The sequence below is a fragment of the Chanodichthys erythropterus genome, chromosome 7, assembly GCF_024489055.1.
Source record: "Chanodichthys erythropterus isolate Z2021 chromosome 7, ASM2448905v1, whole genome shotgun sequence".
Classification (NCBI taxonomy): Eukaryota; Metazoa; Chordata; class Actinopteri; order Cypriniformes; family Xenocyprididae; genus Chanodichthys; species Chanodichthys erythropterus.
In genome coordinates, this window is record NC_090227.1 from 14,090,757 (window position 1) to 14,110,182 (window position 19,426).

The 19,426-nt window shown below is 34.2% G+C and overlaps 1 protein-coding gene across 1 annotated transcript; it reads left to right on the forward strand.

The window, feature by feature from the left end:
- Positions 1–493: 493 nt before the first annotated feature.
- Positions 494–18,802, forward strand: cox4i1 (cytochrome c oxidase subunit 4I1). The gene is made up of 5 exons (XM_067389038.1): positions 494–569; positions 1,329–1,405; positions 17,983–18,147; positions 18,233–18,364; positions 18,492–18,802. Exons 2-5 carry the CDS (start codon positions 1,330–1,332, stop codon positions 18,626–18,628), a joined length of 510 nt encoding a protein of 169 aa, XP_067245139.1. The 5' UTR covers positions 494–569; position 1,329; the 3' UTR covers positions 18,629–18,802.
- The last annotated feature ends 624 nt before the right edge of the window (positions 18,803–19,426 follow it).

A 19,426-nucleotide genomic window follows, 5' to 3' on the forward strand; every position in this document is an offset into this window, starting at 1 on the left:
GTTAGTCACCCCCAAGTTTAGTCTGGTGACTATGGGAGCTTGGGCTTTTAGTGTTGTGGCTCAGAGGTTGTGGAATTCCCTTCCTCAAGACATCCGTCAAGCATCCACCCTTCTCTCTTTCAAAAATCTCTTAAAAACACATTATTTTTCTGAATATTATTCCTCTGCTCATAGTCTGTAAATATTTTTTTTTTTTTTTTTTTCTGTAGGCCTACCTCTTTACCTTGTAAGTGACTGCGTGGTGTGCTTTTATGTTGATGATTATTTTGTCCTATTCCTTAACCCATTTTTGTTAAGCGACCTTGGTTGTTGAAAGGCGCTATATAAATAAAAATTATTATTATTATTATTATTATTAACAGTTGGTTTTGTATATAGAGCATTAGTCCACACTCCAGATCAGTGGGTAGCGGTAAATGCACCCGAAAGTTGTTTGCCAACCGCCAATAAAAATAAGAGAAGAAGAAGAATCCGTCAGTCATAGGCATAATGCTCTGCCCATCTATTTCCTGTTCGCGTCAATCACTTCCTTTATCCTTCCCTGGGCGAGCGACGGACGGAGGCGCAAGGTCTGTGAGACAAACTTATTAAATTATGTTTGCGGATTTATCTTGATAGCCGTGGTTTCTTTGTTGTTTAAATACAGCGTGCTTATTTTGATTTGTGTGTCGAGCATGGAGTATGTTTGAAATTGTGTTTAGTGACATTGAGGCTGCTGCGGATGGTGACTGATGCTGTGTTTTAGCATTAGCAGTAGACTGGTATGTGTCCTAATCTATCAAGGACGGTGTTAAAAAAAGATTAAAATAGATTTTAGGATACAAAGCCACGGTGTTCGTCGATTTATTATGTTCATCATAGTGTTAAATGTTATGTTTTTTTTTGGTTTAACAACTTATAATAAAGATATGACCTTGTAATGTTAGTTAGCCGGTGTCATGATAAATCGGGTTCTGTAGTAACGTTATGTGCTGACTTTTTAAGGTATGTCAATAAATGATATGGCTGTTCTGTACCATAGTAAAGCGAGGGTAAAATAGTACTTGAATAATTATCATATACCGTTGTTTATATGGTTTTAGGAGATACTTAATGCATAATATTGACCACATTTTTTTAAATTAATGATCACGTAATTTTTTGTTATTTTGTAATTGTAACTAAAATCCCATGTCTTGTAATTTTACTGTTATACTGTGTTTTGTTGTTGTTAAATTTAATTTTTAAAGACGTTATTTAATGGTGGTTTATTTTTAGTTGTAATTTTCTAGAAACGAAAAAGAATAGTAGTTTCTCATTAATTAATTGTTTGTCTTGCTCTCACGCAGAATGTTGGCAACCAGAGTGTTTCGTCTTGTTGGTAAACGGGCCTTATCCACTTCCATCTGCCTTCGTGGTGGACATGGTAAGGTTGCATGCAAACAGTTCCCCTCGCCTCATCTGTTAAAAAGAGGAGATTATATATATATATATATATATATATATATATATATATAAATATATATAAATATATATAAATATATATAAATATAATATAATATAATATATATATATATATATATATATATATATATATATATATATATATATATATATATATATATATATATATATATATAATATATATATATATATATATATATATATATATATATATATATATATAATATATATATAATATATACATATACAAATACAAATAATATATACAAATATTTTGGTTTGCAGTAACAAAAAAAAAAAAAAAAAAAAGGGTCAGTAGGTCGGTCTATATTTTTTTCAAGTTTCAATGTAAAAAAAAAAACAGTACAATTTTGGTGATGGTGATTACATAGGTATGAATTTAAACAAATTAGCATATCGTGACGTCACTGACTGGGTCTTTCAACCTGTGCCTTCGGGCGCAGCCGTGTTTCCCAAATACTTTTTTTTTTTTTTTTTTAACTTTTTTTTTTTATTTTTTTATTGCAAACATTATAAAGATGACATTAATGATAAACATTTATGTATATGGGATACAACATGTATCAACAGTATATACAATGTCATCTGAACATACAGAAGAAAAAAAAAGGACATTTGCAAACAGAAAAAAGAGGGAAAAAAATTAGTAGAGGAAAGGAAAAAGAAAAAGAGGGTAAGATTAATTTACATTTCAATTAGAGTATTCAAATTAAAATCATTACAAATTGAGATTGTTTTTATTGCTTTCTTATTTACAGAGGATGAAATAGTGTTAAGGTACATTTTAAATTCTTTCAAAAAAAACAAGAATTTTTTTGTTGTTAGAGAATTTACATTTATGGATATAGAATTTGCCAAGAAAATAAATTAAATTTATAACAAAACAAGCTTTGTTTTTATTAGAATCAGAATCAAAGTGGCCAAAAATAATATTTTTAAAAGTTACAGATATATCTTGTTGGATATTAACTTTAATAAATGTTTCAATATCTTTCCATAGTTGTTATATATATATATATATAAACATGAACAAAATAGATGATAGACAGTTTCTGTGTGAACTTGACAAAATGAGCACCTTGTATCAATATTGTTTTTATATTTAATCATAAAATATTTAGCAGGGTAAAATTTATTTATTATTTTAAAAGACACTTCTTTTACTTTATTGGTAAGAAAATATTTTTGTTGTAAAGACAATCTTTTTCCAATTTAAATTTTTAAATAAATTATTCCAGTGAAAGATTGCAGGAGATATCGAGATAATATCTTCAAGAAACAGGGATCTAACTTTCTTGTTTCTATCTTTTTTTCCTGAAAAACATATTTTACCTATAAGAGTATCTATTGGCTCAGGGAAAGTAGTATTTATTGTAGTAGAGTGAGTATAATTCTTAAAAAGCATACAGATTCCTGTTGGTATCGCTCCCATAACTATGGCAAATTCTTTGGGAGTAACTGGTACATTGTATTCTGAAAGAAATTCAGCGTAAGTCATTAGTAACCCTTTGTTGTTAAATAGCTGACAGACTAAAAGTAAACCATTATTAAACCACTGATCAAAAAATAAAGTTCTGTTTTTGTATAAAATATTTTGATTGTTCCAAATAAATTTATGTGGAGTGAAATTATGTTTATATATTAAAGCCCATGCCAAAAGTGCCTGTTGGTGGAAATTTGAAAGTTTGATAGGAATTTTTGACAAGTTATAGTTGCACATCAATAAAAATCGTATACCTCCAATATATGACAGAGCTTGTTGAGGGAAGATATTCCAGATGGAATCTTGATTTTTCAAGTATCGATGAAGCCAATTTATTTTGAAAGGTGTAATTTAAAGAATTAAAATCAATAAAATTTAGGCCACCTTTGTTGTAGGAATTTAAGATAACAGACTTTTTCATATAATGGCTTTTGTTTTTCCAGACAAAATCTGTTAGAGCTCTATCAGTTTACATGTAGGCTTATCTACATAGAGAGATTGGGCCGCATAAGAGAGGCGTGAAAGACCTTCGGCCTTAGTGAGCAAAACTCTTCCTTTAATAGATAAATCTCTTTGAAGCCAGCAATTAAGTTTTTTCTTTGTTTTTTTCAATAATCGGATTAAAGTTTGTTGCACATCTATTTTTTTCTTTAGTTATTTCTATACCAAGATATTTAACAGTGCTTTTAACAGCTATGCCACAGATTGAAGAGACATTACAACTTTTAATGGGAAATAATTCACATTTATCAATGTTAAGGTTTAGACCAGAAGCTTTAGAGAATGATTGAAGGATATTTAATGCTACGAAATTTGAGAGGAGTCTTCTAAAAACAATGCTGTGTCATCAGCTAATTGACTGATGGTTAATTCTGTATTTCCGACAGTGATACCTTTTAGATTGCTCCTTTTAATATGTAAATTAAGAAATTGTACTGCAATTAAAAACAGATAAGGAGACACTGGGCATCCTTGACGAACACCACGATTTAGAGAAAACCTGGGCGAAGTTCTGTTTTTTAATTTAATTGAGCTATTTCCATTTACATATAGCATTTTAACCATCTTACAGAAATAATCACCAAAGCCAATTTTTTTTAAGTGCTTGAAATAAAAAACCATGTTCTAAAGTATCAAAGGCTTTATAATAATCTAAGAAAAAGATGAAACTGTCATTCTGAATTATATCAGAATAATCTAAAATGTCTAATATCAATCTTATATTATTAGATATGTGTCTATTTGGCATAAAGCCAGATTGTTTCATCAATAATAGAATGTAATACTTTTAATCTTTTGGCTAATACTAAAGCAATTATTTTATAATCATTGTTTAATAACTTTATTGGACGCCAGTTATCTAATAAAGTGATATTTTTATTTGGCTTAGGAATTAAAGTGATCAGCCCTTGGCATAGTGTAGGTGGGAGAGAAGATTTATTTATGCTTTCCTTAAAAACGTTAAAAACAAAAAAGGGGCAATGGCTTTACTGAACACATGATAGAATTCTGACGTAAGACCGTCTGTACCAGGGGATTTATTGATTTTTTAAAGATTTAATTGCTTCATCAATTTCTTTTAAAGTAATGGGAGAATCACAAATGGCTTGATCATTGTAACTTAACTGATTAAAAGAAAAAAAATGACTCAAAAAAATCATGAGCATGCTGTTTGTTAAATTTAGATGTATATAAATCATGATAAAATTTGGCACAGAAATTGGCAATAGCCTTTTGGTCTTCACAGAGAGATCCATCAATTATAAGCTTTCCAATCAGATTTTTCTTCATTTGTTGTCTTTCTAGTCTAAAAAAATAAGAGTTTTGCTCACCTTCCTCAATCCATCTTTTCCGTGATCTAACAAAAGCTCCCTCAGCTTTTTGTTTATAAAACTCATCTAATGCGTTTTGATGATGAGCAAGCTCAACCTTTTCAGCATCAGACAAAACCATATTAGATAAAAGATTTGAGATTTTAGATATTAATACTCTCTTCATTTTTTTTCTTTTTAGTCAATTTGCTGCTAAAAGTACGCAAGAATTTACCAATTTCATATTTCGCCAATTCCCAATTACTGCAAAAATTGTTTTCCTTATTAACTTTTTCCCAATAATTGGTGATTATGAAATTAATTTTATCCTTTACTTCATTGTACTTGAGCAATGAAGCATTCAACTTCCAATATGAGGTAGTTCTTTGTAAATTAGCAGTATCTGAAAGAGGAATGCATATAGATGCATTTGTGATCAGAGCGGTGATAGAATAATATCAGAAGATACATTCTTTAAATCTCTAGAGATAAGCCACATATCGATACAAGATTGATTTGAAAGAGTATTATTATTCCAAGTAAATATTTTTTGAGAGTGATGAGTTTCTCTGCAACTGTCAAGTAATGAAAATCGTTGCATAAACCTCTTTAATTACAAACTTGAATTATCTGGAAATTTTGGAGGCCATCTGTCTAAAACGTTATTCAAAGCCACATTAAAATCCCCTCCAAAAACTAAAAAAGAGTTTGGATATATGGCTAGCAAATTCAACACATGTTCTTCTACTTGATCAATAAGATTTTCATTATCTTTTTGTTGATTAAAACCATAAATGTTAACAATAATAATTGTTACATTCGAAATTTCCAAAACAAGATAGATATAACGTCCACCTGGATCACAATCAGAGCATATAATCTTCCCATCAAAATGGTTTTTAAGGATACAAACACCAGCTGAGTTACTTGTTCCATGAGCCATCCATAAATCAGATCCCCACTGAGATCTCCAGAAAACATAATCCTCTTTGGTTGAGTGGCATTCTTGCAGAAAATAAAAGTCAGATTTAAATTGTTTAAGAAACAAAAAAATTGCTTTCCTTTTTGTAATGTTTCTTAACCCTCTAGTGTTAAAAGAAAGAATAGATAGAGACATAAAGGAGAAAGAATAGCCTACTAAAAGTAGATTGAACTGGTCTCTGAAAATGTGTTAACTATACACGCAAAATGATGAGAACAGCATACTCTATTATTACAAATGAAGTAGTGCAATTCAGAATTTAAATGTCAACATCCATAGAACCTAAATCTTAACTTGAAAATTCAAATTTCTTATTTCTATAGTGTAAATACTGTAACGAAATGTAGCGGTTATTAATCAATTTATGAATGAAATATGAATATAATAATTCATAAGGTTATGAATAAATTATGATTCATATATCGACCCAATGGGGAATTAAACATATATCGTGAATCAATTACAACGAATTATAATCAATTACATATATGATTAGTTCTGGTTCAATAATTATTTAGAGAAACTGTTCGTTTGTCCAGCAAACTAAGTCCCTCACAGAATATTATAAACAGAGTTATTATCTGGCCATGAAAATAACCTGCTATTATAACATAAAAGCATAAAGCGATCGAAAAATGTTAAAGTGACTTGGTTTTCAGCTGAAAGAACAAACAGAACAATCGAGCATGAATAACGTTTTAATATATGCAAACTACGAATACAGAGGTTATACATCTAAATATATATACAAGAAAATACACACCTATGTACAAGAATAGAAGTAGAGAAGGAAAGCGAGAAGGCAAGTAGCAAACTCACAACCAGTCCTAAGCCAGCACGGAAATCAGTTTCATCATCTAAGATTGAGAAACGGCAGTATACTTGCATTGGTTGCGTGTGTCGAATTTCAGGTTAGCGCTGGTGCAGTTCGTTGGCTTCCTCCGTTCAGCGGGAAGGTTTGAACTGAGGACGAGACTGAGTTTCGCTGGAAGATGGCGATCCCGAAGCTGAGCGCGATGGCAGCGCGTGGTCACCGGAGAGGTCCGGGAAAAACGTGCACGAGATGCTCGTGAGACAATCGGGAGAGAACACACAAGAAATTGTGCGTCTTTGCTTTTATGACAGATAAGCCGACACACCTCCTTGAGGTGGGGTAGCCAATAACATGGGTGCAAAGTTGGCGGGAAAGCTTTCCCATTGTTTGGCCTCACGACTTAATCCAATGATTTATGACTACCAGATCAGATCCCCAAAAGGAGTGTGTTCTTCACAGTATCATTAAACACCTAGAAAAATGCATTTGTCCGTTTGGTGACATGTCTCAATGAATAGCTCGAGTCCGGAGCTTTGAAACGAGATCAAACTCGATAGGTCAGAAAGGCATAAGAGAGAAGTTATGGTTTACAGACAAAATTATATCATTAAAATGCACACTAGCACAAATACACTCATTTAAACACTAGGAAACATGCATAGGCCCTAAAATATATGAAATATATATTTCAGCATAGCGGTAGTATATATATATATATTATATATTATATATATATATATAATATATATTATATATATAATATATATATAATATACATACAGTTAAAAGTTTGTTTGTGTGTTTCTGTATGTGTGTCTGTGTGTGTTTTTTGTGTGTGTGGGTGCTGGAATGTGGATCTGGCCCGTAGTCCACATGAGGGGCCCCTTTGATGTCCTAAGAGCAAGGAAACTGGGCCTGCTGTGTTACCTCGGAGGGCCACAAAGGTGTCAAGTGGGCTCATCTTTAGTAGACAGTTCGGAGCCGATTTAGTGATTTAAGAAACAAAGTTCATCAGGTTAAAAGCGTTCTGAAAACTCCGAAGTTTATTGATTATCCTGATACGTGTGCATACGCTACAATACAGTCAATATAATAACAGAACCAAAGTCCTTGTTTTTTCCATAAGGAATGATAGTAACAAAAACAAGTTCCCGAGATTAGACTGCCTTTAGTCATAAGGGGAAAAATAGCAAAATAACTGTACTCATTAGTATTTATATTTTTATAATAATATAAACAATTATAACTTAGGATGGCAGTAAAATATTCCTTCAAAATACCAACTAAATTATTTTTTCTTTGTCTTCTTTTAAGGGAAAAAAAAAAACAAACAAAAAAAAACTTAAAGGCAACAATCTCGAGATAATATAGACTTTCGTTAGCCCACTGTTTCAGTACATAGTGGTCAGCTGCATGAAGTTTCAGGCTGGAGGGAATATTTCGATCCCTTCTACAAACGCCCTACCTCCAATAAAGTAAGCACGCTTGTTATTTTGTCTTGCTTTTTCTACTGCCGGCCATAACTTGTTCCTCCTCTCTTTATCTGCAGGAGATAAATCCTCAGATATTTTCAGGCCATTTTCCCTGAGAAAAGTAGACTCCTTTGCTGCACGCCACACTGCGTCGCGGAAGAGCCGGGAGGCAAATTGAACAATAATTCCTCTAGTTTTGTTCGGTTGCTTGCGACCAAGCCGGTGTACAATGTCAATGGCAGTCGGAAGTGTGTCCTTGTCCTCTGGCAGGAGTCGCTGACACAAATGGATAACCTGCAGACGAACTTCTTCTTTCTCCTTTTCTGGAACTCCATAAATTCTTAAATTCCATCGTCGCGAGTAACTTTCCAGATGTGATAATCTTCTCTCTTGCTCAAAGGTAGTCTGCTCCATTTTGCTCACCTTGGACTCCACTGCTCCGTACTTGCTTTTCAGACAATTAACTTCCTCGCTCATGAATTCGATAGCTTCCTTGACACTTGTGATTTGCTTGGTATTTTCATTTATTACCTCCTTCATGTTAGTAATCGCGCGTGTATTTTCTCCTATTATTTTCTCCAGGGAATCTGACCGAGTGTTTATTAATTGAGAAAGTGCTCCAAGTTGTGAAAGTACGTCAGCAATATCAGATCTCTCAGTCTTTCGTTGTTTGGCGGCAGGAGATTTACATGGCGTGTCTAAAAGTGCTGGAAATTCTTCCTCACACAACATGAATTCGTCAGATATTGCATCCAAGTCTGTCTTGACGTAATTATGCAGATTCTCTATCGCAAGTTTATTAGAGGCTTGCAGCGTTTCATGATTGGATTTGATAACAGGATTAGCATTAGTTTGCGAAGGGCTCTTTGTTTTTCTTTTTTCGGACTTGCCCATTGTGTCACTCTTTACTAGTAGGACATTTGTCTACAGCTTGCTATAAAAGTTAAAAGAAAGTGATATAATCCTATTCTGACAGCACTAAAGTCAATTTCACCATCTGAGTTTGCAGAGCACATCAACTCACATGTTGCTAGAGCGCCATCATGAACCGCCCGTTTCCCAAATACTCCTCGCTGCAGACTGTAGCGCGATGACGTCACGTATTTTGACGTCACGTATGTTATCGCGCATGCGCAAAGAATGACGTATCGTCTTGTATGTAATATGCATGCGCGCCAATGACGTCACGTTTGTGTCACCGCGCATGCGCGTAAGGTAATGGCACCTTTATATACTTATTTTAATAGTTCCTCTGTCATGGTTGTTTATTTTTGTGTACTATATTTTTGGACAGTTTCTGTCGCTTTGGCAATACTGCATGTAAAACATTTATGCTAATGAAGTAGTTAGAAGTTAAACTGACTAAAGTATATTTTCAGTCTCTACCAACTAAACCAAAAAAATAATCAAACTGATAACAGTGATAACTTTCTTTTGTGTGCGGGTATTATATATATATATATATATTAGAGAGAGAGAGAGAGATATTATATTTATGTGTATGTATTTATATATCATTTACATATAAATATTTTATATATATATATATATCTCACATGAAAATTCCTTCAAATCTTCTGAAATTCCCCTCCATCATTAAAAAAAGTCAACAGAGCAATAGCCCTCAACTTCCTTAACTGAATAAAATCCTCGCAGGACTCCCCTTCTGCCATCACCAACATACCCAGGTGGGCAGTCCTTGAACAGAAAAAGAGAAGAGTAGAGAGAGCTGGTATTGGTTTCACTTTATTTCTTGAACAGCACAAATAACACTGTTTTGAAAATAATTCTACTCTTATTTTTACTTTTCAATTTAGAGGTGATGAAAACCCCCCTGACTGTTGATTACTTGACCAAGGTAAGTACAGTATAAACTCCTATCAATCTATCAGTTTCCATTTTTAGTATATCTTACAGTGGGGATCGAAAGTTTGGGAACCCCTTTCAGAAACTGTGAAAATGTGAATTTTTAACAAAACAAGAGAGATCATACAAAATGCATGTTATTTTTTGTTTAGTACTGTCCTGAGTAAGATATTTTACATAAAAGATGTTTAAATATAGTCCACAAGACAAACAATAGCTGAATTTATTAAAATAACCCCGTTCAAAAGTTTGGGAACCCTTGGATCTCAATACTGTGTGTGGTCACCTGATGATCCATGACTGTTTTTTTGTTTTGTGATGGTTGTTCATGAGTCTCTTGTTTGTCCTGAGCAGTTAAACTGAGCTCTGTTCTTCGAAAACTGATGAATCTGCAGGAGCTGAAGGATTTTTCTGAACATTTTTGCATATTTGAACCCTTTCCAGCAGTGACTGTAGGATTTTGAGATTCATCTTTTCACACTGAGGACAACTGAGGGACTCAAACTCAACTATTAAAAAAGGTTCAAACATTCACTGATGCTCCAGAAGGAAACACAATGCATTAAGAGTCGGGGGGTGAAAACTTTTTGAATTTGAAGATCAAGGTAAATTGTACTTAATTTTTCTTCTGGGAAACATGCAAGAATCTTCTGTTGCTTCCGAAGGGCAGTACTAAATGAAAAAAATTATATTTCAACAAAATAAGAAAAATGTGGACATCTTCAGCCTGTTCAAAAGTTTTCACCCCCCGGCTCTCAATGCATTGTGTTTCCTTCTGGAGCATCAGTGAATGTTTGAACCTTTTTTAATAGTTGAGTTTGAGTCCCTCAATTGTCCTCAGTGTGAAAAGATGAATCTCAAAATCCTACAGTCACTGCTGGAAAGGGTTCAAATATGCAAAAGATGGTGGAAAACTGATGAATCTGCAGGAGCTGGAGGATTTTTCTGAAGAACAGAGCTCAGTTTAACTGCTCAGAACAAACAAGAGACTCATGAACAACCATCACAAAACAAAAAAACAGTCATGTATCATCAGGTGACCACACACAGTATTGAGATCCAAGGGTTCCCAAACATTTGAACGGGGTTATTTTAATAAATTCAGCTATTGTTTGTCTTGTGGACTATATTTAAACATCTTTTATGTAAAATATCTTACTCAGGACAGTACTAAACAAAAAATAACATGCATTTTGTATGATCTCTCTTGTTTTGTTAAAAATTCACATTTTCACAGTTTCTGAAAGGGGTTCCCAAACTTTCGATCCCCACTGTAAGATATACTAAAAAAGGAAACTGATAGATTGATAGGAGTTTATACTGTACTTACCTTGGTCAAGTAATCAACAGTCAGGGGGGTTTTCATCACCTCTAAATTGAAAAGTAAAAATAAGAGTAGAATTATTTTCAAAACAGTGTTATTTGTGCTGTTCAAGAAATAAAGTGAAACCAATACCAGCTCTCTCTACTCTTCTCTTTTTCTGTCCAAGGACTGCCCACCTGGGTATGTTGGTGATGGCAGAAGGGGAGTGTTTTTTTTAATGATGGAGGGGAATTTCAGAAGATTTGAAGGAATTTTCATGTGATATATATAATATATATAGATATAGATATATAGATATATAGATATATGGATGGATTGGATGGATTGGATAGATGGATGGATGGATGGATTGGATAGATGGATGGATGGATTGGATAGATGGATGGATGGATTGGATAGATATATAGAGATGTAGATATATTATATAATTTATGTGTATGTATTTATATATCATTTATATCATTTACATATAAATATTACATATATATATATATATATATATATATATATATATAATACCCGCACACATACATAATATAAAAAAAATATAATGTGTGATAATCTGTATGTGTAATTAATTCATAATTCTGTAATTATAATTGTAAAAGAGAGATATGCTTTGTTTATCACTGTTATCAGTTTGATTATTTTTTTGGTTTAGTTGGTAGAGACTGAAAATATACTTTATGTAGTCAGTTTAACTTCTAACTACTTCATTAGCATAAATGTTTTACATGCAGTATTGCCAAAGCAACAAACTGTCCAAAAATATAGTACACAAAAATAAACAACCATGACAGAGGAACTATTAAAATAAGTATATAAGGTGCCATTAATGTTTACAGTAATATTGCAATATACACAGTGAAGTGCAACAGAATGTGGAAATAACCTTTTAAATAAAATACTATAGACACACACATCCGTAATTCCTCATTATATAATTTTACCTCAGATGGCATGTTCAAAACAATGGATATGTGTACTCAGTTTTGCCGCTCTGTTTTTTTTTTTTTTATTTTATTTTTTATTATTAGAATTTTTATTACTATGTTCTTGTTGTATTTGTATTGTATATGTGAACTGGAAGCTTCAGCACCAAGTAAAATTCCTTGTGTGTGCAAGCACACTTGCCAATAAAGCTCTTTCTTTTATTATTTCTTTGTCGTTTTCAAAATTTTTACATATTAACTTGTGCCAAGTTTTCGCATGCGTTTTAAGGACGTGGAATGTCACCCACGACGTCAAAACACGTGACAATAACGCGTAACTCATATGTACGGTGTTCATATTAGGACTTCCTCACACCTCAGTCATACAACGAAAAGGCGTCATGCCTCAGACTAAAAGCCTTCAATCATCGGACAAAACGGCATCGCGCCTCAGACTGAAAGGCTTCAGGTCTCAGGAAAAACAACGTCAGGTGTCTGGTCTCATACAATTAGGCATCGAAGTAAACAGCCTCAGACCAAAAGGCTTCAGACGAAACGGCCTCAGACTAAAAGGCATCAAACTCAAAGGCATCAGACGAAATGGACTTAGAAAGAAGCGAATTGCCCCGCCTCAATGTGATGTCACGTGCACGCAGTTTTCAGTTAAATATTACACTGAGTTGTATAAAACATATCCCACTGAGATTATTTTGTAAATTTGGATTATTCACTAGTTTGCATGTAGGCTATAAAAAGTTAGCAAAATAACACATTGCAACTAGCTTGCATTGCGAACACATACGAAAATTAACCATGGTTAAAAGTGTTAACTATTTTTATTTTTTTTTATTTTTTTGGATAGGCTATTTGTATAACAATAATTTTACTACAAATACCTTAAACTATAGTATAGCAAAACCATGGTCAATTTGTGGTTACCATGGTTAACTACAATAACCATTTTGTTTTATTTGTAGTAAAACCATGGTTCATTTGAGCTATTTGAATGCGTAGTTATAAGTTAAGCTGCTTTGTGTACGTAGGTTACCAAGGAAACGGCTTTATTTCTGCTGTTCCAGCGTCACCTACTGTCAGAGAATCGATTAGGCAAGGCGATTTTATTTATTTAGCACATTTCATACACAATGGTAATTCAAAGTGCTTTACATAAAAAGGAAACAAATACATAAAAATAAAAATGGAATGCATAAGATTACAATAAAATCAGAATACCACTATCTGGTTGGAAGAGTCACATTTACATTTTCATTCAGCCCGTTGCTGTTTTTCTGCAGACCAATGTGAAAATCGGCATGTTCTTTTCTGTTCTTTTCTTTTCTTATTCACATGAATACCATCAACAGATAGATTCTACATAATTAACATGCACACATACACACCTTAAATTAATTTGGGAATAGTAACAGTAAAGAAAAAGACAACTGAAGGACAACATGATGGGATAAAAGCCAACAGAAAGTTAGGCTATACAAACAAAAAAAAAAAAATTATGCCTTTTAGTCTGATGCCTTTTCGTCTGAAGCCTTTTGGTCTGAGGCTGCTTAGTTCAATGCCTAATTGTACGAGACCTGACGTCGTTTTTCCTGAGACCTGAAGCCTTTAAGTCTGAGGCGCGATGCCGTTTTGTCCGATGATTGAAGCCTTTTAGTCAGGCATGACGCCTTTTCGTTGTATGACCGAGGTGTGAGGAAGTCCTAATATGAACACCGTACATATGACACGCATGCGCTGTCAACATGTTATGGTGCATGCGAGGGGTATCTCGTGTTTCCACTGTCGGGCCTAAAGCGGGCATGCCAGTGCGTTCCAGGGCCAGTCGCGTTTCCACTGTCACTTCCGGGGATGGATCGTGCCTCATCGGGGCTTCCTCATGGCCAACGGCACGGGTTTTTCGGCCCGCCGAATACATTGGTCCAAAGCGGGCCAGCTCGGGCTTGAGGAGGGAGTGGGTACGAGCAAAGGCGGAGTTTATCTGTGTGTGGAGACGGAGGCGCCGATGATTACATGTAGGTTATCAGCTAACACCAGCATTAAAGACTTTTAAAATCATTTTAGCTCAACTTACTTTTTAGACAGCAGCAAGTGTTTTAAATAACTTATGTTTGTGATCCGATGTGGATTCTGATCACCAAGACTATGTGTGCTATTACCATAGTAAACATGGTAAATACGACGGCTTGAAGAAATCAGAGAAATATACGTAACGTTAGGCTATCACAAGCATGTAATAATTTTCTGTCAGCACGTCTCGTCTCTCAACGGGTTGAGACGAAGCGAACGCACTTACTAAAATATAATTAATATTATTTTATTGCTTTTGTATTAGTTGTTTGAAGAGTAAAAAAAAAAAAATTGGTCGGTCTTAACGCAAATTTACAACCGGCAAGTCGGTCGGACTTAAAGCAAAAAAAAAAAAAAAATTTGAGTCGGTCCTAAATTGACAGGGTCGGTCGGGTTACGGCAAACAAGAATATTTTTAAGGCCTGAAAGGAACTCTTTGGGATGAATTAGGGTGGAGACTGCAAGGAGCAAGGCCTTCTCGCCAAAATCACTGCCTGACCTCACAAATGTGCTTCTAGAAGAATGGTCAAAAATTCCCATAAACACACTCCAAAACCTTGTGGAAAGCCTTCCTAGAAGAGTTGAGGCTGTTATAGCTGCAAAGAGTGGGCCAACTCCATATTAAAGTGCATATTGCAGGTTTAAAATTTTTTTTTTTTTTTTTTTTTTTTTTTTTTTAGATGAATGTATAACCTTGTACAAAAATACCATATAAAAAGGTACTGCAGGGTTTAAAAATGTTTTGCGAGACATAAGGGCATTAATTTAGTAGATAAAGTGACGGCCTCTGTAAACGTTTTTTTTTTTTTTTTTTTTTTTCTTCTTTTTTTTTCAGCGTCGTGTCATTTTACGTCACTACAGAGAGATGTTTGTAGAGCTCTGTGTTGATTCAGTGCAGAATATATTGGTATTTAGGAACAGTGGCCGTGAATCAGTGTGTTTTCGGTAGTTTTTGTATTCTATTTATAATCGTAATGGTAAATTGTGTTTGCGGAGGTTGCAAAAACTTCAGTCTGTCAGGACATTGAGTACAGAGGTTTACTAACAAGAAAAACTACGCTGCTATCTTCTGTGCCGGGGTTTGTTTTGTGCAGGTGAAGAGACGGGACTTCACTTCTGCATCTGCGTCAAAAAACACGTTCATTTTAGACTGGAGCATTATCATCCTGGCGATATGATGGAGTTCAACATTGTAATACTTCTGTAAATTATTATATTAAATGAATAAACTTACACAAGCTATGCTGCTTCACCGTTTTTACTTGAATCAATTTCAACACTGATGAATACAAATTATGTACACATGCATACAGTCTCACACTTACACACAACAGTTTTGAATGTTGTGCTGGTAATGTAAATACTCCAATTTCATGCATGCCATGTAAACTTATATATACATTAAAGTTCACACAACTACACAATCACGGCGTCATATACATCCTCAGACTATCAGTGAATGGGCACAGAATAAACTCATAACACAGAATTAATGAATAAAGGATAACATGAAACATGCAGTAACACTATATGTTTGGCCGCCGGCGGGAGACATGATCACAGATCCGTCAGAGATGAAGCTCGATGAAGACTTACAGTGCACATTTTAAGTTTTGTGTTTGATTATTACATTTGCTAACTACCAAATCAGTCATGATGAGAAACGGCTATATCACGTAACGTTAGTGTGGACGGATATTAATGCGTGTGACATACGCTTGATCAAAGTTTATTCGTTTCTGTTATTAGTAATCAGTTACTCCTAGATGACCAATAGCTTTGCTATTGCCTGATTCGTGATAATAATCTGTACAATATTGTGATCTGAGCACATGTCGTTACCTAACGTTATATCTAGAAGTTAACACCGGTCTCTGTCCTGTTCTCCACTGCTTCTCCTCACACAACAGCTCAATTTGTCTCTTTTGACCATTATTCTGTCTAATAATAATACATAGACCACATAGCAGGCTAATTGTATAGCTGTGATTGGTTATACGAGTATAAATAAGCATTTACAGTTTCCTCAGTGTCCGAACTGTCATTGCAATCCATTGTTTTCCTATAGTTTATATTGATCACGGTCCCTTCAGTGACGTCACGTCCGATTTGGCATTTTTCAGATGCGGAAGTAAAATTTTCTCACAAAAAACGACTCCAGAAGCCTGTGTAGCGTATTCATGCGTGTTTTTTCAAGAAAATCTATTTCATACATTACTTTTCTATACATTGAATCACTAAAGCTCTAACCTGCAATATACCCTTTAAACCCTACGGATTAAGAATGAGATGTCATTAAAGTTCATGTGCACGAAAAGGCAGGCATCCCAAAACTTTTGGCAATATTGTTATTTATATATATATATATTATACACTGTGTGCAGAATTATTAGGCAAGTTGATTTTCTGATTATATTTTTTTTCCAAGCACATTTTACCAATTTCAAGCCACATCAATCTTAATAACTACTATTAATATTGTTTTTAATAATTTATAAGTGATATATAATTGTTCATGAAGGCTGGAAATGAAAAATGCCTTATATTCAGGTGTGCAGAATTATTAGGCAGGTTTTCTTTTATGGGCAAAATGAGCCAAAAAAGAGATTTAACTCGGACTGAAAAGTCAAAAATTATTAAATGCTCATGAGACGGATACAATACTAATGCAGTACTAGAAATTGCAAAGTTAAAGCATGACCAAGGGACAGCAAAATGCTCATTGGGTCAGCGGGTTCATACAAAAACAGGTGGAAAAGAAAAGACGCATGTTATAGACATGCCTTATAGACAGACAGCTTGAGAGTGACTCTTGAAGGACCATTACCACATCCTCTTGTACTACTGTTTGAAGAATTAATCTTCCAGAATCTGGCAGTAAGGTGTGGGAGTTCACTTTTAGTCCATCTCTTATCCTGAAATGTCCGTCTTGCAGAGATGGACTAAAAATGATCTTCCACACCTTACTGCCAGATTCTGGAAGATGAATTCTTCAAACAGTGGTACAAGAGGATGTGGTGCTGGTCCTTCAAGAGTCACTCTCAAGCTGTCTGTCTATAAGGCCTATAAAAACCCAGTCTTCATGTATTTTATAACACTTCAGTTTGTGACTCTTAAGTGCGGGTCATTTTTTTTTTAGGATTCTTTAGCTAACCTAAGTCTCTGAGATCCTGACACCTTGCACTTCGGGAGACTCCAGGTAGGTTTCAGTTCTGGAAAATGGTGGCACTGGAGACTAAAAGGTTCCTGATGGTTTCACACTTAATTCTTCACCTTAATTCTTAAATTTTTTGCAGTTAACGTGACTTTTCTTTTCCACCTGTTTTTGTATGACCCCACTGACCCAATGAGCAGTTTTCTGTCCCTTGGTAATGCTTTAACTTTGCAATTTCTAGTATTGCATTAGTATTGCGTCCTTCTCATGAGCATTTAATCGTTTTGGACTTTTCAGTCTGAGTTAAATCTCTTTCTTTGGCTCATTTTGCCTGTAAAGGGAACCTGCCTAATAATTCTGCACACCTGAATATAAGGCAGTTTTCATTTCCAGCCTTCATGAACAATTATATATCACTTATTAATTATTAAAAACAATATTAATAGTAATTAAGATTGATGTGGATTGGAATTGGTAAAATGTGCTTGGAAAAAAAAAAGATCAGAAAATCAACTTGCCTAATAATTATGCACACAGTGTTATATATATATATATATATATATATATATATATATATAAGTTCTAATTTTCCTCTCAGGAGTTGCTAAGGTTGAGGACTACACACTCCCAGCATACTTTGACCGTCGGGAGAGCCCTCTTCCTGACATCAAGTTTGTGCAGCAGCTGAGTCCTGAGCAGAAGTCTCTGAAGGAAAAAGAGAAGGGATCCTGGGCTGTGCTGTCCAAAGAGGAAAAGATTGCATGTATGTGATACAAGTATTCCTGGAGACTTTTCTGTTGATTCTGAGTTTCTGTTTTAATATGTTAATTACTTTATTTTTATTTCAGTGTATCGTATCAGCTTCAAAGAGAGCTTCGCTGAAATGGATAAGGGATCAGGAGAGTGGAAATCAGTAGTTGCAGGAATTTTCTTTTTCATTGGTTTCACTGGCCTTGTTGTGCTGTGGCAGAGAAAGTATGGTAAGTTTTTGATTGACTTTATCATGCCTCATAAAGTATTGCTGATCATCTCATCCAGGACCACACTTGTATAGTTATTGAAGGTGGAAATGTCAAATGATTGTATGACCTTTTGTCTTCTGTTTAGTTTATGGAGATGTCCCACATACCTTTGACCCCGAATACAAGCAGAAGGAGGTCCAGAGGATGTTGGATATGAGGATCAACCCTGTTGAGGGCTTTTCAGCCAAATGGGACTATGAAAACAATGCTTGGAAGAAATAAATTGTTCTGTACATGTTGATCTGTTGGACCAGGCCCACCGCTTCTAACCAATCATCCAATAAACGGATAAGTCTGTATTTATCATTTGTCCACCTTTTACCTCTGAATGATTTGGAAGATTGCTTCCTCTTAAGGTTGTATATCATAAATAAAATCCAAATATGTATCAAAGTGATCGTGTTCTCGTTTTGTTTGTATGCATACTTGTGCAGTATTTTTATTTTTAAATATATATTTTTAGCAGTCACCATGAAATCAAAATTCTTATTTTTAACTTTAAATATTGCAGTATTTATTATAAATTTATAAGTGTGTGTATATATGTGTGTATATATATATATATATATATATAAATTAAATAAATAAATAAAAAATATATGGGTGGATGACATGACGTACAGTTCTACCTGTCCATAATGTCATTTACTAAAGAAAATGGGTATTTTTTTTTTTTTTTTAATTTATATCCTTATGTTGTTCCTCTAACAAGATATTACTACAGCGTACCATAGCTTTAGTTGGTGTATGAAGACCAATACTTCAAATTTTGATCTAAACATCAAAATTGTCGTATGGTGTGACTGTCCAGGCTATTACTAATTACTAATTGTTGAAAAGTCTTTATTTTGTTATTTTTGTCACATAAAAAGTATTCTCGTCGCTTCATAGCATTAAGGTTGATCCACTGTAGTCACATGAACTGTTTTAAATATGTTTTGGGTACCTTTATGGATCTTGAGAGGTTCGGTGACTTTGCTGGCAATGCAGGCCTCACTGAGCCATTGGATTTCATCAAAA

Coding starts and splice junctions, on each gene's coding strand:
- cox4i1 (XM_067389038.1), top strand. CDS start 1,330: ATGTTGGCAACCAGAGTGTTTCGTCTTGTTGGTAAACGGGCCTTATCC. Junction 1,406..17,982: donor CTGCCTTCGTGGTGGACATG/GTAAGGTTGCAT, acceptor TTTTCCTCTCAG/GAGTTGCTAAGGTTGAGGAC. Junction 18,148..18,232: donor CAAAGAGGAAAAGATTGCAT/GTATGTGATACA, acceptor TTTTTATTTCAG/TGTATCGTATCAGCTTCAAA.